The following is a 22,243-nucleotide window of genomic DNA, read 5'->3' on the forward strand; positions in this document are numbered from 1 at the left end:
TTCTTGTTCCCATCAGAAAGAGGTGGCTTTGTTGGCTGGACTCACCTCTCTTGCAGTAGGACTATATATTATGGACTGAACGTCTCACTGATTCATTTGAAACCTAGTATTTGAAACCTTTCAGGGAGTCACATGATGTCACATGTCATGAACCTTCATGAAAAGGGTGGAACCTTCATGAATGGGACTAGTGCCCTTATGAAAGATCCTAGAGAGTTATCTCTGCTCTTCCCCCATGTGAGGACAGTGATAAGGCAGCCCCCATGTATGAATCAAGAGAGGGGACACCCTCTTCAGAATGCAAATACCCAGGCACTCCAGAGTTTGCAAAAACATCCTTTAATAACTGTTACCTCTTTCTCAGTGGTCCCCTCCTGATTGATTTGTTTTGAGAGTAGCAACAAGGCCTATTCCTTACAAGATGTCTAAAAGGAGGAGCATCTGGTTGGGTTGGGGGGAGACCCTGAAGAAGACTGGGGAAAGACTTCTATGCTCTCAAAGTCAGATGGCACCATGGCTTTCCGGGACAAGCTCTTTAGGCTGGATTCATGACTTGGCTCATCATCAGGCTGCTCCATGTGAACTTGTCAAAGGCCAGGAAGATGAAGGGCCTGTTGTACTTGAGGGTGAATGATTCGGAGGGCAGGTGTACAGGAGTGCCATTGGTGGCAACAGGCAGCACATTCCCTTCATCCAGTTGCAGCATGGCCTTGTGGAGTACCTGTGAGAAACACACCAAAGGCAGGAGATAAATCCCTGTCAGGAGACAGGAGCTGTTCACATCTCATCATATGGACATCTCACTGTCTGTTCCATGGAAGGTAAAACAGTCCAAGTGTTCCAAGCATCATGTGTTTGCTCTGTATCAAAGCAGCAGCTCTGACTCCAGACTGCACCTAACTTCCTCTTTTTTGGAATGATGGGCTGCACCCACCACACAAGGTCAGAGGAAGTCCTGTGCTCCATCTTGGACTCTTCTTACTAGACCCCAGGCTTCAAGAGACTCCATTGTGTCTGCCTTGCTATGGAAACAGCAGAGTGGAACTTATAGGATGTGCTTGTGCCTACTTGGCTTAGGAAAGCCTAGACTGAAGCACAAATGTAAAGCCCTGGCTGTTGGTATGTTCCCTTTAATGATTAACAGTAGATGGAGTTCTGAAGACAGCCAAATGGCCAACAGCTGCCTTAGAAAACCTGGGACAGAGCCCACCCTGGCAACTAAACATCGGATGACACCCAGTGTATTCTTTGCACCCCCTGAGGAGAACTTGCTCATCAGCTTCATTTCACAGCAAGTCTGAGGGCCTCCGCTGTGATTGGTTCCTGCAGCCAGGCATAGGCTGAGCCACTGTCGGAATGGACCTCTGCAGTAGGTCTTAAGGATTTGAGATTTTGAGTTGACAGACCGAAAGTCAAGTATTCCACTGTTCTTGATGTTGTCAATGATTGTTTTTGCTAACTCTGTGAGCATTTTGAGCTCTTTGCCCTTTCTGAGTTAAGGATCCCTCAGCATTGGGACGTGTATGAACTTGAAACTTCCATCAGTGGTCAATGTCCTGTAGGGCTTAGAACAGTCAATCCTTCAGCACTTCTAGTTCAGTAATACTGAAAAAGATTCCTTTTTGTTTCTTTAAAATAAATTCATTAATGGTAAGAAGGAGAATTTTGTGTGGCTGAGCCTTCTCAAGGACTTTACTCATTCACACAACACATTTATTGAACTCATACATCACTAAGTAAGGCTTCCCTGAACCCAAAACCCTTGTGTTTGGAGGACAGTGTACATATCTGAGTAATGGAAACAGATCCAGATCCTAGTACAGGTACATAGTAGATAGTCAATCAAAATGTTCTGAACAAAGTTATGAATTCAGAATATCAAGCTGAAGACTGAAACATGAAATTGAGTAGAAGACCTGGAATGATATTAATGAGACCTTCACCCTGTCTTCTGTTTCTTTTTGCCAGGGGTTGCAGTCACTTCTATCATGACAACTTTGTTTTCCAATGTCCATCCTCTTTGAGGATTCATGGGATTGGTAGCTGTTCATCCCATGGTAGCCAAGATGGCTATGACTCTCCCTAGTCATTAGCTTTCTGTGTGGTTGTTTTCTTGCTGAGTTTACTGAACTGTGCTTGAAGGGCCTTGGACCTGGGGTTTTCCCACTTGGGACCTATGGGACCTTTAACAAACGGGTTGTGTTGTTTACTATTAAGATTTTTTGGTGTAGATTTTGGAGAAAGGCTCCCAAGACACTTACCGTTAATGTCAAGGGAGTGTCTTTGGTGGTGTCTGCGAAATCAGATTGATTGGTGAACAAATCCTTAATGCCCACATCTGCCAGCACATCTTGAAGGTCATAGGTATCAGACATGGAGAATTTGGGGATGTACAGGTTCATCTGCCTGTCCAGAGTGAAGCAAAAGAAGTTAGAGGGTTCAAGGCTAGGCCTGGCAGTAGACAGCAGCATATCCTTTCCCAGAAAGATGTTTACTTCTCTGTGTGATCCCACCAGCAATTGTACCACCAGCCTGACTCACTCATTAGGGATACAGGGAAAGTATCCCCTGGATGATCCCTTTCAAGAGAACATTATTTAAGTTGTGGTATTGTTATTACTTGCTGGATTTACTCAGGTTTACAGGTAGAGATATCAAAAACATCAGAACAGAAATATACAGTTTGGTGACAAAAGTAACTTCTCCTGGATAACTATCCTGAGGATCGGATGGTTTTAGATAAAGTGATCATATTTTTGTTAAGGAGATTAACATTGTTAACAAGAAACCAGGAAATCTACACTGGGATAACAGAAAAGAGTGAGTGCAAGTTCCCACTCACTCATCAAGAGCTCTAAATTATCACTTGAAATGATAGCACCTGAAATAACAGAGCTTTCAAGATACCTGTAAGAAAATTGCTGCCTAGAAAGGTATCTTTTAAGTATCAGACACAACGGCACACATCTGTGGTTCAAGGGGTGGTGTCTCAACCTGGCAGCAGAACCTGGCATCATCCACATTGTAGAATTTGGTAGGCATATAAGATGTAAAATTGAAGTGTTGTAGAGTTTGGCACCAAGTTTCCAGAAAGTCTCTAAGCCAAACAATGTATAGTATAGATATTCTATGCAGAGCTTCAGAGCAATGGAGACCCCAGAATGGATATGTTGAATATGACAGGACCTTGGGGATAGCTGCCAAGGAAAACTTTAGGCTCAGAGTAGAGTCCTCCCAGGAGAGAGATTACATCATCTATAGGCAGAAAAAAGTAGAGAAATGGAGCTACCCAAAGCTGTTGGAGCCTAGGTCATGCCACCAAGAGGTCAGACATGAAATTGCAGGATATTGTTTTTGTCTTTCTGAGTTTCAGTCTTGCTTTGTTCTATCTCTTCTCTCCCAATCTACATTTTTGTAATTGGATATTTTACTCTGTAATGTTGTATATTAGAAGTATGTAAACTGGTTTCTTTATTTTACAAGGACTTACAGTCAAGATAATTGCCTTGAGTATCAAAGAAACATTTGACTTTTGAGCAGTGTCAATACTGTTAAGCCTATTGAATTTTTAAAGAAGTATTACATTCATTTTGCATTATGAGGTGGTTATGCACATATAGGGGCAGTAATGGGATTTAATAGTTTAAAAGTGATGTTTTTGAGTATTAAGTTGTCAAGGGGTGGACTTGTGATGATTATTCTTCATTGTTGATTGAATTTTAGAATAACCTAGGAGATACACTTTTGGGGGTATTTGTGACGGTGGTTCCAGAGAGGTTTAACTGCAGATGGAGGACCCATCCTAAATAAGAGTTGGGTGTCTTGACTGAACAAAAGGGGCAAAAGGGAGCCAGTGTTCTGCTTCACTACAGATGGGCCCAGAAACAACAGCCACATTATTATGGACTGAAGCCTCTGAAACAGTAGACAAAACCACATCTTTCAATCTTTTAAAATGATTCTCTCTAATATTCATGATAGCAATGAAGAAAGAACCAACACAAAAAAAGGGTACCAGAAGTGGGGTGATTTCTGTGAATACCTAATGATGTCATTTAGAAGTCCTGAGAACTGGCTTGAGGAATTTGGAAATGCTTGGAGATATGGGCTAGAGAAGCTCTAGAAGTCTATAAAAAAGAGCCAAACATGTGATTAGGGTGGGATTTCAGAAAACAAGAATGAGCCATATCTATGTAGGACCCATATGGTCCTATAGAAAGAGTAAGGACTGCTCATGTTTGAGTTTCAAGTGAGAACAGAGCTGAGTGAGAAGCAGAACAAACAGATGTCCATGTTACATTCTGACAATCAACTTATCTACTCTTTGGTCCATGCCTTGAGACTTGCATGGATTTAAAGAACTGGACATTTCTAGGCAGCTCGGTAATCAGCCCATGACATGGGCTCTGCTGGCTGCTTTTGGCCAGGTTTGCAGTAAGATTGAGAACAAAAGAGAGGAGTGTAAATTTGGTTAGAAAAAGAGCATATTAAAAGTTGTGAACAGGGAGGGGGGTATGGTTGTTAAAGACATCTTTACAATTACAAAGAAATGAACCTGGACTTTGTATCACAATCTTATAATCTTAGCAACTCCAGACCCCAAAGCAGGAGTTTGATGTGTCATGTGTCAAAGCCTGCTTGAGGTACAGAGTGAATTCACAGCCAGTCTGGGTAAACCCTACCTTTAAAAAGGGGTTATTGAAAATACAGTTTAGTAGTAAGTTACAAAAAAGAGACCCTTGGTTTAATTCTGAATATTGAATTTTGAAAATGAAAGAGGAGCCATGCCTTGAGGTTAGATCATACACACACACCACAGGGTCCAGATGTGAAAGTATAAACTAATTTACAAGACATTTCCTTAAGAAAATAATACAGGGGGCTGGTGAGATGGCTCAGTGGGTAAGAGCACCCGACTGCTCTTCCGGAGGTCCAGAGTTCAAATCACAGCAACCACATGGTGGCTCACAACCATCTGTAATGAGATCTGACTCCCTCTTCTGGTGTGTCTGAAGACAGCTACAGTGTACTTACATATAATAAATAAACAAATCTTAAAAAAAAAGAAAATAATACGGCTAGAGCATCATGATCACACTGGGCACCTACACAGTTGTTTCTCTATGATTTTTTTCACTATAGTCAGTTGCCCAGGATGCAAATGCCAATTGCATTGTGCTTTACAGAGGACCCAAAGATCTGCAGTGAAGCTTGCTTTATAATAAGTCTGCAAAGAAAATAGAAAAGTGGGGAGATTAGTGTTTGTGAGCTCTCTCTAAGGAATTGATATAAGAATATAATATACGAGATGGATATGGCTGTAAAATTCACAAGAAAGTGGGACTGGACTTGTGGTATGTCCCAAATTACCTCTGGATAGAGGGATTGTAACTATAACTTCCAGGTTAGAGAATCTTACAGCCTATGAGGAACATAAGACCTGAGTGTGTGCAGAGCTGTATATTGGAGAGAGAAAAGTCTACCTGCCTCATTTTCTAGAAACATATGCCTTACAGAAGCATACATGCTGGCAACAGGGCTTACCTTGGAACCACAAGCTTGCCCCACCTATCAATTGTGTCCCGATTAAGTGCAGCGATGACAGTGTCCATCTGGCCCTGGTCTGGAAGAATGATGAATGTAGTTCCATTTCCTACATAATTCATCTGTACCATCTGGCAGGGGATCGCCGAATCACGGAAGTAACTAATGTTGCCTGACTGGACCATCATGGGCACCTTCACTGTGCTTGTCTCATTCACATAGAAGTCCTCCTCTCTAGTATTTTCTGGGCTGAAGGGAAGTTTCCATATTCCTGGGAAGATGTGAGGGAGAAGAGATGGAGCAGGTATAGATCATTAGGTTTGCAGACCTAGAAATTAAAAATAACTCTTGGATACCCTCTCTGGGTCAGCAGATCATCAACTCTTCCTGCAGAAACCATCTATGCAGCTGCCTGCAGTGTGCCAGGAATGGCCCCAGATTTCCAGAAATCTGATGATCCCCAGGGGCTTAATGCCTGTTCTACAAGCAACTGAGTGGAGCATCAGCAGGAGGCTGGGTTGTTCTTTTCCCTTCCTCTCTGATCTCTGAGGATTAGCTATGCTTGAGATTGTCTACCAAACCCAGGAGGTTGGAGGTGAGGAAAAAGGTAAGAGAAAAAAACGGCCTTGAGCCTTGCATTTAGGGTAGTTCCCACTTAAGCTAGATGCCTGCCTGGGCCTCTGGGTCAGAAGTTGGCCTCAGCTCTGAGAATTCTGGTGGTCCTAGAACTCAAGCTGAGAACTCAGGGTCTCTGGTAAGAAGAGAGAGGAGCTGATTTTAGGGGAAATGAACCACCTTGACAGTGTGGTCAATTCCTGGGAGGAGGCTCACACCTCTGCTGCTTGGAAAGAGGGCAGGCAATGAGGCTTCCTGTGTATTGAGTCAGGATACAGTATGCCTTCAGGCTCACAGTCCCCTCTCACCTTCAGCTGCGGGGTCACCATCCAACCTGTTTGCTTACCAGTCAGTTCTGACAGAATGGCGCCCCTTAGAATGAGTCAAAGCTTGTCTGATTGCAGAACCCACCCCCCCTCCCTCAGCCTCTTCTGTCAGGAGCTAGCTCCTAGCAGTGTGACCCATTCCATTTTCCTGACTTCCATAGTTGTCAGATAACAAATGCATACAGCTATTCATCTGCCAACATTGTCACAGCACTATTGGAAGGCTCACATGGGCTTCAGTGGAGGCAAGATGCTCAAGGACAGGAGAGGAATTTGGTATAGTCAGTCCTGAGAGAGAGGTGTTATGGGGTGGGGGAGAATGTGTGTGTATATGTGTTTGCATATTTGTATGTGTGTGTGTGTGTGTGTGTGTGTTTGTATATCAGTGTTGTATGTGTGTGCTGTGTTTGTTTATTTGTGTGTGTTCTCTGTATATGTTTGTGTGTGCATGAGTGCTCTGAGTGTCTGTATATATATTTGTGTTTGTGCATATCATGATTAGCATTGTGAATGACATGTTCAGCAGCCTTCCTGTCCACACCACTAGTTCATTCTTTCTCACCCCTTGTTGTGACATAAAAACCTGTTCCCCAAGGTTGCCTAATGTCCCTGGGAAGGTGGAAGTATCACCTTCCCCTGAGAATCTGTGCTGTACAAGAATTACAGATCTGATTCTCCAGAATGGGGTGCCTCCAAAGCAACATTAGATTGGTGGAGGGGGACACAGTGATGACACCTTCTGGGCTGTTCTGTAGAGGTTTTGTTCCAGGAGGTCAGTCACGAGTTCTGGAATCTATAATTTTAACAACTCTTTCAAGAAGTGTTCAAGCACAGCACTGTGGATATCCTAGTTCCAACCTGGTAGAGACTGGCATGTGTTAGGAGGCAGGACCTGGTCAGAGATGGCTGAGAGCTCTAGACCATTTCAAGTGGGATAGCTTTGGGGGCTCTAGAGAGATCTGTAGTGGAGTGGAACTTAGAACGGTAAGGGGGGTGGGTGGAAGAAATACCTTTGAGGAAGATGTAGTTGACCAGGATGAGGGTGGCTGAACTATCCAGGTCTGAGACCACATGCTCAATTTTCCCCCGTGTCTTATTCTTGACATGACTGTTGATCTGTTCACTGGCTTTAGTCAAGTCCTTGGAATGGATGGTCAAGGCCTCTGACTCATAATAGTGTTTAGTGTCTGCTAAGAATGAGTCTTTCAGCTTCAGGTTCTGGAGGAGGAACATGACATTGCCCATGTTCATCTCCAAGCCAGTGTCAGACTGCTGGAGAAGAGAATTGAGGTACCGGAAACCCTGGTGGATCTTAACTTCAGATTTCTCTGAGATGTTGAAGCCCAGGTTCTGGAGAAACTGGGTGGAGCCCCTGGTGCTTAGGGACAGCATGGCCAGGGCCATGGAGATGCTCACTGGGGAGATTAAGGTATTCTTGTCGGAATTCAGGGCCACCAGGCGTTTGTACAAGTTGAAGGCAAAGTCAACATTGGTGGGAGCCAGGTCTCGGTGAGAACTTGAATCCTCATCAGTGATGGCCTGGGTGGTCCAGAGGCCACTGGTGCAGAGCCAGAAGAGACAGGTATACAGGGCGGGCGACATTGTTTTGGTTGACCAGGTCCTGCCAAATCAACAGTGCTAGTTAGGCCTTATGGCAGTCACACAGTCAGGGGCACATGGCACTGAGAATGAAAGGCCCATTTTGTCCCCATCCTTCCTTCACCTTTAATGTGACCCAGGCAATCACACCAGAGCCATGGGCTTCTGGATTCTCATTTGGAGAAGTGATTTACTCAATGTGGTTGCTAAGTGCCTGACACACCACATGAGCATTTTGCCTATATTCTCATGCAAGTTTAAAAATAAAAATCTCAAAATAGACTTTATTACCTTGTCTGTAGGCAGCCAGAAACTTGGATAGGTTAAAGTACCTATACAATTCAACATGTAAGAAAAACAAGCAAACAAACAAATATGGTCAACCAAGGATCTATATCTGACTAAGCTTACCTTCAACCTGAGGGCTTGCTAAACCACACTCAGTCTGAACATTACTAAACTCTGCAAAATGGGTTTCCTTTGGATTCCAGATCAGAATGAAGTCATTGGACATCAACTGGAGGCAATTGGCAAGCTGGGGGCCGTTGGGATCTTTACTGTGCAAACCCACCTTTTTACATTCTATGTAATTTTTAACAGCCTTGATGTTGACTTGTTGATGGGCTCTGTGTTAATCAGTGCCTATAGCAAAAAGGAGCTTCGCTGATAAGCTAGGCTTGAGAGTCACAATAGGCTCTCCATTGATAGCGTCTGGGAGAGAGAATCAGTTCTCTTTAGTAATGCCACTCCTGAGATACTAGCCATACTTCAGTAGATGGCCCTACTCCTGTGTACATATTGGCTACATGAAGCAGCCACAGTATCCTTTTTTTTAAAAGAGCACATGAAGTTGGGAGGGATGTAGGACATTGGAGAGTTGGATGGGAGGAGAGGCAGTGGTGAGCAGATTTGGTCAGAACCCACATCCCTGTATAAAATTTTCAGACAAAAAAAAATTAGCCATGGATCAAAATTAGACATCAATGTTTTGGGAGTTACTCAATCCAGAAAGATAGCATCTGTGACTGAAGTGAGATCAGGATAGGACACTGCTGTGCAGGAGCCGAGTTGACAGGAGTTCCAGTGCCCCTGCGAGATTCACCCTCACTGATACTGGGGGCTAGAGGTCCTCAGGACCCAGTCCTTCTTACGTTGGACTGATCACCATCTGGCTGCAGCATGGCTGAGCATCACAGGTCTCCATCCTCCACCCCTGCACACCACATTCTTACTCTGTTGCAAGCCAGGTTAGAGGTTAGGGCAGGACAGGGCAGGGCAGGGCAGGCCACTACAGTCCCTTAGTGTTTGCTGAGCTCTGTCCTGGCCTGAGACCTGGAGATAAAGATGGCCCTCCTCTGACTGCCCCATGGGGCTCCCCTCTAGGCCCACCCCTTCCTTTTCTCCCCATCTCATTCCCTCTTGGCCTTTGAGACTCAGGTGCTTAGTTACTGCCTCCAGGAAGCCTTTCTTCTCCCCTTCTCTCTGCCCCTGTCCTTGTTGGTTTCATCTTGGTTTCAGCACCGGGCTATACCTGTCTATGAATCCCCTTTGGGGAAGGAATACCCCAGTCAACAATTGGCTGGGCCTTCTTTCTCTTCCTGCTGTTTCTGGGTGCAACTGTGTGCCTCATTCTCCCTGTATCAAACCTACAGGCTGGAGAGTAAATCCTCCTGCCTCAGAAGACGGTTGTGAATGCCTGGTGTGGCTGTCATCAGTGCATGATTTACGCAGACTCACTTCATGAGGCATCCTGCACCTCATTGTAGAGATGGGACACCAGAGCTAGGTGATGTAGAGCTTCCGTGTAGGTCGGGGTGTGCACCTTCAGAGAGAGTCACACCTCTTGCTTTCTCTACTGAAAACCACATGGCCAGCAAGGTGGCTCTTTAAGGCCAGCCTACAAAAAAAAAAAGACTAAGGGTCATGTGTTTCTTCCTAGTAATATCCTCCTTGCCACGCCTCTCTGAAGTGCCTTGGATCAGGCGGGGATTTAGGCATCATAGCACGTGGTATGATGCAGAGAGAAGCAGGTCATTCTCCCTCCAGCTGTATCACCCCCCACTACACGTTACTGAGTTACTATGGCATGGGGTGTGGGCACTCTTTAGAGGGTCCCTGCGTATACCACCTGTGCACTACAACCCTACTCAATAGTGCTGCCTGGCACTAATCCATCTCAGCTCTGAGAGTCCCTCTCATTCCTGGATGCTAAAGCACCAGGCAACAGGTAACAATAAAGTATAACCCCAGCTCTCAGTGACAGCCTCCTGCAAGGTAAGAAGCCCAAGGGAAATCAAAACCAAGTGGCTGAACCACAGACTATGGGATCCGAGAAGTCCTCCACATGGTCGCCTCGTGCCACAGCTAGCTACCCTCATGTTCATCTATTAAAAATCTCAAGCAAGCAGGCACTGCTGTGTTCTGGAGTGCAGCAGATATAGAGGCAGGGACCCTGGTAGGAGCAAGAGGCACAGAGTACTGTCAGGGGTGACTCACATCTGCTGTGGGCTCCAGCTGTTCCTTCTGGCTCTGCTTTGCTGCCTGGAATCCTAGCACATGTACAGTAAGGCTTCGGGGAGACTCCCCACTAAATCTTGTTTGCTGGTGTCTTGCTGGTTAATGGTTAGAGGAGGGGGGCAGTGGCCTTCACCATTTGGTGGCCCCCACCCCCCAAGCATCAACCAATGGGAAGCTTTATAGAAAGTAAGGGTAAACACAGCAATTCTGCAAATCAGCTCGACATTGCATGCTGTCCCCTGAAGTTTTATTTTTAATATCAAAGTGTGGCTAGAGTTGCGTCAGGGTTCGTGGTTGTCCTGTGCCATCTGGCAGGGGACTCATTGGTGTCATTGATAAGCACCATGGCATGGACTCTGTGAGGAGCCAGGTGTCTTGGCACCAGGAGGGGAAGAATCAGGCAAGGGTAGGGGAAACAGAGATGCATGAATGAATGTGTGACCGTCCAAGGATTTTCCCTGGGTTATCTCAGGCCTCCCAAGGAGTCACTGAGCAGACTGCTATGATTTCCCTTCTTTATGAGATTGACTTGACCTAGTTGTGTTTTTAATTGAATTTTTCCTGTTGTCACCAGGGGTTAAACCCAAGACCTTATACATGCTGGTCAAGGGCTCTGTCACTGAGCTCTATACCTTAGCAATGTCTCTTCTTTAAAGAAGGAAACTGAGAAGGGCTGGAGATGGAATGAGCTGCCCTGCAGCCAATTCCCTCCTGAAGTCCAGCTCTCTTACTCTCACCCATGATCTGTTTACTCTCCAGATCACTTTTGTTGCAGGAGGCACACATCAAAGAAATACTATTTGTGTTTATTTTTTTTTCCTTTATAAATAGGACTTCCAAGGAGTGGAAAGGCTGCAGGGTCTCCAGTCAGTCACTATCTTTCTAATCCTTCTTCTCCTCTCATTCCGTAGTACTTCTGTTACAGTTGGGAGAAAGAGCCTGCCAGTGCCTTAGCTGGTGCGATCTCGTGGATCTCACAGGCTAAAAGCAAAGGGAAAATTTATGTGTGTATGTATGTACGTATATATGTGTATGTATGGCCTCACAGTTTCTTTCAGCCCCTCAGAGAACTGTGGACAGAAGTATTTGTCTGTCCCTGCACCAACCACAGGGTCCAAGGGAATGTGCCTCTGTGAATACCCACCATGAACCCTGAGCCCTGGGGCCTCAAGTGCAGAGCTCTGTGTCCCAAACCCTGAGCCTACAGCCCACAGCCCTGTGCTTGATTGACAGCAGCAGCACTTCTAAACAAGGATGAAGGGCGCTGCTCCCATAGGAAATAAGGAAGGTTAGAGGTCATGCCTCGAAGTTTGGGCAGGCCAGTTTTGTTAATAATTGTTGCCCCTTTCAAGATTTCTATTTTGTAAGTCAATTTTGGACGTTATTGCCAAAGATTTGTCTCATCTTGATTTGTAGATTAAATATTTTTCATAGCTAGCTGAGTGTACTGGTATGCTCCTTTAATTCCAGCACTGGGAAAGCAGAGTCAGGTGTGTGATATCGTGTTGTGAACTCCAACAGTCCTGAGCCACCCGGCTTCCACAGGCTGGTGTTAGCAGCCCACATAGACTGGCTCCTGGGTGGACTTTGTTCATTTCCTATAGCTTTTCTTAGCAGATATCCCCCATTCCTGGTATCTTCCACATCCTGGGATATCCACTGGTGCTCAAATGGTACATCCACAATTCATGACATTATTACTCATCCCAGCGGCTCTCTTGGAGGGGGGGGGGAATTTGCTCCTACTGCATGCAGTTCAGCTCCCTGGCCTTCCATAAAAATGTGTGTGGATGCCTAAATGAACCTGTAACTCTTCTACTCTTCATATCTCTAAAGCCAGTACCAGTGTGGATGATGTGAGGGTCAGCCAGGTGGAGAGAATCATGAAAGACTTGGGAAGTCAACAGAGAACTCACAGCACTCAGGAAATTCCTGAAAGTTACAAGGTTCACAAGGCCCCTCCTCAAGGTTAAATAACTGGTAACAATTACTGGGTAGAGGAGACTCTTCTACAGGCTGAGCACCCTGCAAGTCATGTCAGGAGCTCCCAGGAGTCTGTTTTTGTGGCCCACCATGCATGCTAGTATAGGAGCTTTGTTGACGTGGGTGATTTGAGTCACCCCTGCTCCTGTGAGAAGGCCCAGTAACCTTACTAGTTCACTAAGTGAGACTTGCTTGCTATCTTTTCTTGGGTCTGTCACAGTGGGACTTTTTCTAAAGGAAAATCACAACAGCAGTGCTCTTTGGAATCTCATGTTCAGAAAAACTGGGCACAGGCCTTGCCTGGCATGGGCAAGATCATGCCAAGCCAAAGACTACAGCGATCAGTTTTCAGAGAAGTCTTTTGGCTGGCCTTCCCCGACCAGGCTATTTACTCAAGGAGTCATGAGCTATGTTGGCAAATACAGATGTTAACCAGTGTCATTGGTCAGTGTGTGGTGACATAGGGAGGCTGGGTGTTCTCTCCAGGGGGTTTCCAATGCTTCTCTTAAATCCTGAATTGAGAATATTGAACATGGGTTGGGGTGTTACTGACACTAGAACCTCTCTTTTGGGTCAAGAGACCCACCTATGTCCTTTCCTGTTGGTCATAGACACTTGGGGCCACCTATCCTTACTCTTGGGTTGCTGAGCCAGGTCCTTCTCAAGTCCCCATCAGCCCTCCTTATCATGGGCAGGCCACTTTCCACAGCTTTCCTACTGAGGGGGCCTGAGTCTATTCAGTCACCTTTGTCTTCCTTCTCCCTTCATACCTCGAGTTCAGCTTTGCTCTTCATCCAGTGGCATGCAGCTCACTGAGCTGAGTGTTATGCCTGGCACCTCTCACAAGCTCCCAGCTCTGCTGTTGGGTGTGTGTTGACTGACTAGCTTGTCCTTTCAAGAACCCTATCGGGTAGATGTATTTTCATCCAGGGAAACATAACAAGAGTAAGAGCTTGGATTCAAATCCAGATCTCTCACTTCAGTGGTCCCTAGGATCATCGCCGTCCCCAGAATCTCTCTGGAATGCGATGAAGGTAGCACAAGTAATGCATTAAAAGAGCATGGGATAGTGTTGACATATTGTAACTTTACTTATTATGGATGCCAGGGAGTGTTGCTACCTCCACTGGGCATTCCAACTGGCATAGATGTCAGACAAATTTCCTAAGAAACGTGTTGGCGTGACCATTTCAAATGGACTATGAAATGAATTCGAAACCATGTACCATAGCCAGAGTCCATGCTCCTCCCACTAGCCTCTACTGTCCTATCTTTGTTCAGCTCTCTCTTGCTATGTCTCACACTGAGGCAATGGCGATGGCAGTCCAGGTTTTAGCCAGTGGAACTTTATGGACCACATCTGGAGTCGGAGTCTAAAGGAGGAGGTTGAGTTGGGGGAGAGTGATTGCCTGCCATTTGTTCAGATGTGTCCCAGGCACTCACAAGTTAGCTGTGGACCAAGTAACTTCCAGAAACGTAAGGTAAAGGAGACGGATTGTCTCTCCTGCGGGGAACCGAGTTCTGCCCGGAGCTCTCTCATGAGCAAGATCGATGACCTTGCACAAGTTGCCTGAATTCTCTGAGGCTCAGCTTGTTTGTTTTCCGCTTCTGTGAGGAAACACTAGCAGCTGGGAAACTTTAAGAAGAAAAAAAGCCAGTTAATTCACTTTCACTTTACAGTTGTGGAGGCTCCAGGGCAGTGTTCCTCAGCCTTCCTCATGCTGCTGCCCCCATGTTGTGGTGACCCCACCATAAAGTTATTTCATTGCTACTTCATAACTATTTCTCTACTGCTATGGATCATCTTGTAAATAGTTTTGGAGATAGAGGTCATGACCCACAGGTTGAGAATGGCTTCTCTGGGGGTGGGGGCGGGGCATTTCAAGGACATCATCTTGGTCCTGGTGAGAACCTCAGTGTTGATAATACCACAATGGTCAGAGCACTCACAGATGTGAAAGATCACAAGGCAAGACAGGCAGCCAGAAAGTAACTGGGGAACCAAATAAGGACCCACAAGACCTACATTAACCCCTTCTTGGAGAACAACCTCAATTAACCAAGAGTTTTCCATTAGGCCTTATCTGTTAGAAGTCATATCACCTCAATACCAAAATCCCAAACTGTAGACAACAGGTGCATCCAGATCATGACTTTTAGCTTTTTAAAACTTTGTAGTGCTGTATTGTGATATGTGATTGTGTGTGTGTGCGCGTGTGTGTTTTATGCATGTGCACACACACATATGCTGGACAATATATGGAGGCTAGACATTAACTTTAAAATGCCTTCCTTAATTAATTAATTCTCAGTTTTTGCCGTGATTAAACTGAAACTGTGATATTCAGGCATGGTGGCATGTGTCTTTAAATCTCAGCCCCTAAGAAACAGAGGCAGGCAGGTCTCTGTAAGGCCAAGGCCAGCTAGAGCTACACAGACAGAATATCTCTTTCCTTCTTTCCTTCCTCCCTTCCTTCACACCACACACACACACACACACTCACACACACACACACACACACACACACACACAGAGAGACAGAGAGACAGAGAGAGACAGAGACAGAGAGAGACAGAGACAGAGAGAGACAGAGACAGAGAGAGACAGAGAGACCTTGGGAGATGCATAATGAGTCACTTTCTATCAAAGACAAGTAGGCCCAGACAACCAATGCCTGGGAGGCACTTCAGAGGACATAAGGACAACTTGGTAAGCTGTTTCCATCTTGGCTGCCATCTTGGGTCTGGTGTGGTACATCCTGGATTATTGTGGTAGGGGTGTTTGGAGCTGTTTGAACAGAGAAAAGTAGAGCCATGGTGATTAGTGGTGTCTGCCATGGGCAGGAGGGCAGAAGGACTGGCATATAGACCAGTGCTTGCCATTCACAGAGGCCAGAGCTCTTGTCATGGAGATGAGGAAGTATAGGTTGGAAGAACCTGAACCTTCCCAAGGGCCACCTCACTGGAGTCAAAATGAGAATTATTTAATAAATCTCATTTTCTGTGTTCTATGCTCCATACCATGCCTTCTCTGGGCACTGGTGGGAAGCCATAACCAGTTCTTAGCCTGTCCAATGGGAATAAACACCTGGTAGCAGCTGGATATTGATTCTGATCTCTACACATGTGCACCCACATGCCTCTGACCTTCACCTGCCTCTGTTTATTGAGCAAACATGCCTTTGAGCCAGTTTACTGAGCCTCACCTGGCTAATCTCAGTGCTGTTTCAGGGTGGCTGCCCCCACTGCTTGAGCACCCACTGCATGCTTGGAGCTTTGGGTGCAGCACCATATTTAAAAAACAACCTCAAACCCTAGAAGGCATTAAGATACCTCTGCCTTTGTGAAAGGCAAAGAGGAGTTCACGTGTATTACCCAGTCAGACACAGCTCATGAGTGGCTAGCTCAAGGCATGGCCTCCAAGCCAAAATGCTTCTTCTTGGATGTCCTTATTTTGGAAATACCATTGGGTGCCCAAAGTCAGTCATGGTAATAACTGCACGTTTATTGCCTCTGTCCTGGACATGGGTTTCCCTTCAGATCCCAGGGGATGACACTCCTCCATCCTCTCATTCCTCCCAAGGCAGATGTTAGTTCATGTTCATTTCCTGGGTTCCCAACTTTGCAAGAGGAACCTCCTTCTCCCAAACCCTACTGACTGTACTCCTTACATGGATACTCCAGCTCAGGAACAAAGATCTGCTCAGGATGTGTTAGTATCCAGGTCCCTTCTCCTATGAAGACTAGGCAAAAGTGTCTATGTGACTATGTCGTGAGGGCCACAGTGGAATACCACACAATGGGTGGCTCAACATCTGGAATTCCTTGTGTCTGCCAGCACTGCTGGGTTTTAAATTCCCTTCTTTGCTTCCTGGCATCATCAGGCACCTGTGCATGCTCACCTTGCATTTTCCCGTCTTGAACTTAGAACCCATCATTTGTCCAAGAAGTTCCTGTCTCAGTATTGCGAATGACATTAGAGACAAGGTCTCAGTTTTACACATGCTCCTTGCAGCCTCTTGCTGCTGTTTCTCTCGATTCTCAGCAAACTCCTTAGGAACGTGCCTGTGGAGGTCAGAGGACAAGATGTGGGAGTTCTATTTTTCCACCCATATAGGTCTCTGGGAACCCAAGTTGGCAGGCAGCAAGTAATTTCACCTTACCTGCTGAGGTAAAGGTAGGTCACCACAGATCAGCTTAGATTCACCTGAATTTCCAGTCACCACCCACGCAATCCAGGCTTCAGTGAACTTCCTTCATATGCCTCCTTTGGTATATATACGTTTAAAAGTGTCTGAAGGGTCCAGCTTTACCCCTGTGGGTCATGCCTTAGTAACTAGACCTTTGACCTTTGACCTTGTACTCTTGACACATATGCACTCTTCCCTCATCTTCTCAGTGAAGTGACTTCCCCTAGTTTTAGCACAGGGGGGGTCTTGTTCCATGCTTTCCACCCTGAGATCCACAGTTGCTAGATGGTTTTTTTCAAAGTCACACATTTCAAGGTTCCTCTTTGGCTCTGTAATTTAGTTTTGGTAATGGGTTTTGGCAATATACACTGTAATGTGTCCATGGTTACACATACATCACACAAAATGCCTCCACCCCCGCCCCCCCTGCACCAGCTCCATTTCTTCATCCTTCCCTCTCCCCAGACACCTGTAACTAACTGACCTGCCTGCTGCCCCAGGCTCTTCCTTTCCTTTATGTCAGGATACTCTGACATTTCTTTAAGCTAGAAACGCATATATTACAACTCAATTTTCAAGAAGACTACGTGTCAAGGAAATTTCAATGAGAATACATGGTCATGTTAACAAATTGATCTCAGAGTGTTTGGTACTCAGAAGAAAAGGAAACTGGGAGTTAGGAAAAGGAGGAAGAGGAAATAAAGAGGAAAGAGAAAGAAAAAGGGCAGGAAGAGGAGGAAGCGAGGGAGGGGGGAGGAGGGAAGAGAGAGAGAGGCGGGGGTGGGGGTGGGGGTGGGGGTGGGAAGGCATGGGGTAGGGAGTGCATGTCTCCTTTCCATCTGAGTGCCAAGCATTCTGAAGCCAATATGTTGAAAAGATCATTCATTCTCAATTAGATTTCCTTGGCATATTTTCTTCTTGAAAACTGAATTTTAATATATGTTTCTAGCTTAAAAGAGTGTCAGGTGGTTAGAACCCCTCAGCTTGGAGCCTCTCAGTTGAGTTCCTTTCTCACTGCATATACACGAAAGGCCACTGCCTTCTTTTAGGATTTCTTAAGTCAGTTCTTCTCACAGCTTTCTCTCGTTAGTCTTTAGTAATCTTCTGTTGTTTGAATGCTTAGCCATCTTCTTAGGGGCATGACAGCTGCTTCCATAGTCAGTGACTGAATTAAACCAAGAGACCTTTGAGTATAATTGTGTATGGGGTGTGTGTGTGTGTGTGTGTGTGTGTGTGTGTGTGTGTGTGAGAGAGAGAGAGAGAGAGAGAGAGAGAGAGAGAGAGAGAGAGAGAGAGAGAGAGAGTCTTTGTAGAATATTTTCATATTGAATTGGTAAATATCCAAGTTGATGCCTTCTTGGTCGAATAAGACTCCATCTCAATTGGAAAGATGCCTATGTTTTATCTTCTCAGTTTCCTGGAAATATCTTTTGAGGTCCAAGTTTGTTGATGTTTTGCTTTTCATGATTTGTCCTTTTATTGCTCATGTTTTTGATGTTTTATAAGAAGTTTTTGACCCAAGCTTAGGGCCTGTAAATTTAAATTAAAGTTTATTTTAAAGCTTTGATAGTTTTAGTTCTTATGGGTGTATGGACTCATTGTGAGTTAATTTTAAGTAGCGTGTAAGGTGGAATTTAAGCCGTTTGTTTCTCCCTTTCTCCTCTTCCTCACCCTCCATCCCTTATCTTCCTCTCTTACTTTCCTTTTCTTTCCTCTTTATTTCCTTTTCTTCCTTCTCCCTACAGTTCATTTCTCATAAATGTACTGCTATGTACTTGTATTATATTGTTTTCAACTTGACACAAGCTCGGGTTGTATGGGACGAGAACTTCAGGTGAGAAAATATTTTTATTAGTTTGGCCAGTAAGCTAGTTTCTGGGCAGCTTTTAAATGACTAATATGGAAGGGCCCAACCCACTGTGAGAGGTGGTATGACTGGTAGGCTTGTCCTGGGTTGTATCAGAAAGCAGGCTGGGCAATCCATGATGAGCAAGCTGGTAAGTACTGTTCCTCTGCTCAGTTCCCCCTTCCAAGTTACTGCCCTGAGTTCCGGCCTTGGCTCCTCTCAATGATGGCCTGTAACCAGGACATGTAAGACAAATAAAACCTTTCCTCCTCAAATTGCCGTGATCAATGTTTTATCATAGCAATAGAGAGTCAAATTAGGACAGAAATTGGTACCAGGAATAGGGCATTGACGTGAAAGATTTGATCATGCTTTGGAGACTGTTGGGGAAAGATTTTGAAATTTTGGCTTGAAAAAGCCATCAATGGTTCAGGATGAATGAGATACTGTGGGATGATGCTAAGAGAAATACATGCTGGGTGTGAACTTTCAGAGGGAAACAAAGTATCAGGGCTGTTCACCTGCTATATTTTATTAAGACAATGTGGAAGTGAAACTTTCCTGCTGCTTAGATTTTTTTTTTGTCAAGTTGACATAGCTACAGTTATTTAAGAAAAGGGATTCCCCAGTAGAGGAAATGTCTCCATCCTCTATCAGATTGGGACAACCAATGTGACATTTGGAGGCTAGGGATGAGAAAGTAGCTGTGATTAAGAAGAGACCAGCAGCACTGAGCTGAGATCTTCTGGTGTATTTCTCAGGGTAACACAGAGGGGATATAGCCTAGAGGAGGTCAAGGTTGCATCTCACGCTGGCCACTGACTGTGGTTAGATGGAAGAGTCTCCCACATGCTACTGGTTTTGACAGTCTGAGAGCTTCAGGATTGAGGTATGGTGGAGAGCATATGAAGCTTGGCACAGGGAGAGACACGGTAAGGTCATTGGTGAAGAATGTGCAGTCTCATTAGCAGTGTAGCCTCCAGAAGTGAAGGGATCAGCCCCCCACCCCCACCCCTGGAGGCCAGTGGTGAAGGTGTAGTGGAAAAGTCTGTGAAGACCTCAACATATTGGAGCTGTCATGACTGTGGAAAGACTACCAAGGTCAGCAGCAGCTGTGGAGTGGAGCCAACCTGAGAGGTCAACTCACTCAGCCTTTGGAACCAAGAAGATCATGAGTGAGTCCTCCATTTGGGACACTTGGTGACAGGATTTCATTTACACTGCTTGTTTCTTTGTTTTGTTTTTAGTATTTTTTTTCAGACTGTGATTGTGCTCTGAGTCTTCACTTTTGGAATGAGGAGTATACAAGATTTGTTTTTTTATTATTTTACTGGCGCACACAATTAAGAGATGTTGGATATTTTTGAAAGACTGAAGTTTTAAAGAGTATCAGTCTTTTGGAAGTTTGAATGTGTTTTATATTGTGATATTGATATTAAGATGAGTCCTTTGGAATAAAGAAGAAAAGAAAGGCCATGGTTTAATAGAGATATGTCATTTGACACATTTTTGTCTACTTTTGTAGAATTTTGCCTACGTGACATTAGGTAGGGTCATCTGGGGAGAGTGAACCTCTATTGAAAAAAAAATACCTCTATAAGATTAGCCTGAAGACAAGTCTGGGGGCCATTCTATTGATTAATGGTTGATATGGTGGTGCCTTCCAGTAGTGGTCTTTGGCAGTTTAATAAATCCGGCTGAACAAGCCTTGGGAAGCCTTGATGATTTTTTTTTGTTTGTTTTTTTATATTCAAACTCAGGTTTCATGGAAATTTCATATCCTGGGACGTTTTTTATTCCCAGGCAAACTGGAACTGGTATCACTGATTACCCTCATGTGAATTCATACAAATAATAGTTTCTAAAAGCAGTAGTAAGAATGAGCAATTTTATGTCTGTCTGATTCTATCTATCTATCTATCTATCTATCTATCTATCTATCCATCCATTTATCCATCCGTCATTCATCAGATAACTGTATCATCAGTTATCTATTAATTTCTATGTTCAGTGCTCCGTCCATGATCTATTTATTATCTCTGTGGCATCTATAGCAGCACTACGTCCCTATCTATCATCTGTACCTATGTGCCCACCTAGTGCCTATCAATCTCTCTGTTTAGATATGAGGGCAGACTATATTTAAGAGCCTAGTTGTATCCTGATTACACAAACTTGGTGACAGGGAAGGTTTGTGACTAGGGAGTCTGAGGTGAGGACAGCTGCAGCAGCATCTGAGTGAGAGATATAAAGTGCAACAAGGGCCTAAGTGGAGGGGAACCTCAGTCTGAACATGGTAGGCTCCTGATGTCCCAGGGGGGTAGACAGGGGTGGATGGCAGTAGTTGATTGTTAAAGAAGTGAGGTCATGGGAAGCAGAGAGTGCTTAGAGATGGGAGGTGGAGCAGGAGATGGGATGGGAGTGGACTGTGTGAACGAAAGGCCCATGTGAGCAGAATCACTGTACTGAACATCAGGATGGCTCAGAGGCCAGAGCTGAGGGTAAAATGAGATCGTCAGCTTGCACACAGTCTTTGCACTTCCCGAGGCAGCTGAGCCTCTAGCACGGAGCTGGATATTCTTGCACATGGGATAAGAACAAACAGGCTGGGATGGAACTGCTCTTCATGAACATGAATCTGAGCAAAGGGGACCTGCTGGAAGATGGAAGCCAAACCATATGACTCTGTGGGTGCATCGTGGTGGGGCTGAAGTGTTGCTGGAGTTGCATACACATGGAACGATCTGGAATGTTAGAAGGTAGCTGTATGTTAGGCAGGTGCTCAGCTACTGAGATCCCCTGCAGCTGGAGTCAGAAATCTAGGAGACTTTGGAGAGGCAGCAGCTGATGTAAGACTGTGTGTAACTGAAGGCACAGAGTCCCTATGATTTCCCATCAATTTGATCAGCTTGTTCACCATAGCTTATTGGCACTGTTGGGAGGGGGGAGTCACCTGACAGTAAGAACATGAATCCTGTGGGTATATCAAGAAGGTATGTTAGTGTTAACACATGCCCACATAGCCATGATGGCTGTGGAATGGTGCATATCTTGTGTTTTTGGAATGGGGCTCTGGATGTGGGAGATACTCCTCTGTCTTGATCTCTCAGTTTTACGACTGTGCTTTGTACACAGTTAGTGCTCAATGGATACTGGCTCTAATGATTTGTTAGAAGATATCTTCCCTCACAGAAGATGATTTCCTCCCGGAAAGAGCATGGGGAGTGCCTTGTGGGAGCAGAGCTGATGGCTCTCTGAAGATGTCCCCAACTGAAATTTCAGCAGGTTTTTTTTTCCTCAAAGAGACCGGAGAAATTCCCCACATGTTTTCCTTTTCAGACCCAGGGCAAGAAGATAGAAGCTTAGTTGGCATCCTTGTGAGCCATGGATCAGCTGGATTCCAGCAAGCAGCCAAGAACAGACAGTCCAGAGATCTCTGACTCGTCAACACGTTTCCAGGTTGCTCTTAGCAGAGTCTCCATGTTCCTCTAGGAAGACAGCCTTCCGCATGGTCCAAGAACACCTCTCAGAAATTCTCACTTGCTGTTTGTTTTATTGAACCGAACCTCAAAGGAATATGACTGTGCTACAACTCAGGTAGTGAGGGGAAAAAAAATCAGAAT

General features: G+C 45.1%; 1 protein-coding gene across 4 annotated transcripts; it reads right to left on the minus strand.

The window, feature by feature from the left end:
* Positions 1-323: 323 nt before the first annotated feature.
* Positions 324-10,735, minus strand: Serpina6 (serpin family A member 6). 4 transcript variants are annotated; one of them, XM_021178754.3, is made up of 7 exons: positions 10,581-10,717; positions 9,822-9,981; positions 8,376-8,416; positions 7,496-8,106; positions 5,545-5,815; positions 2,262-2,406; positions 324-721 (listed from the first exon to the last, which is right to left on the minus strand). In XM_021178754.3, exons 4-7 carry the CDS (start codon positions 8,085-8,087, stop codon positions 536-538), a joined length of 1,194 nt encoding a protein of 397 aa, XP_021034413.1. In that variant the 5' UTR covers positions 8,088-8,106; positions 8,376-8,416; positions 9,822-9,981; positions 10,581-10,717; the 3' UTR covers positions 324-535. The 4 variants fall into 4 exon arrangements, with proteins under 4 accessions (XP_021034413.1, XP_021034414.1, XP_021034412.1 ...); XM_021178755.3 differs by lacking the exon at positions 9,822-9,981; XM_021178753.3 differs by lacking the exon at positions 8,376-8,416.
* Between the last annotated feature and the right edge of the window lie 11,508 nt (positions 10,736-22,243).

Source organism: Mus caroli, unplaced genomic scaffold (assembly GCF_978045245.1).
Source record: "Mus caroli unplaced genomic scaffold, Mus_caroli_1 scaffold_14, whole genome shotgun sequence".
NCBI classification, from domain to species: domain Eukaryota; kingdom Metazoa; phylum Chordata; class Mammalia; order Rodentia; family Muridae; genus Mus; species Mus caroli.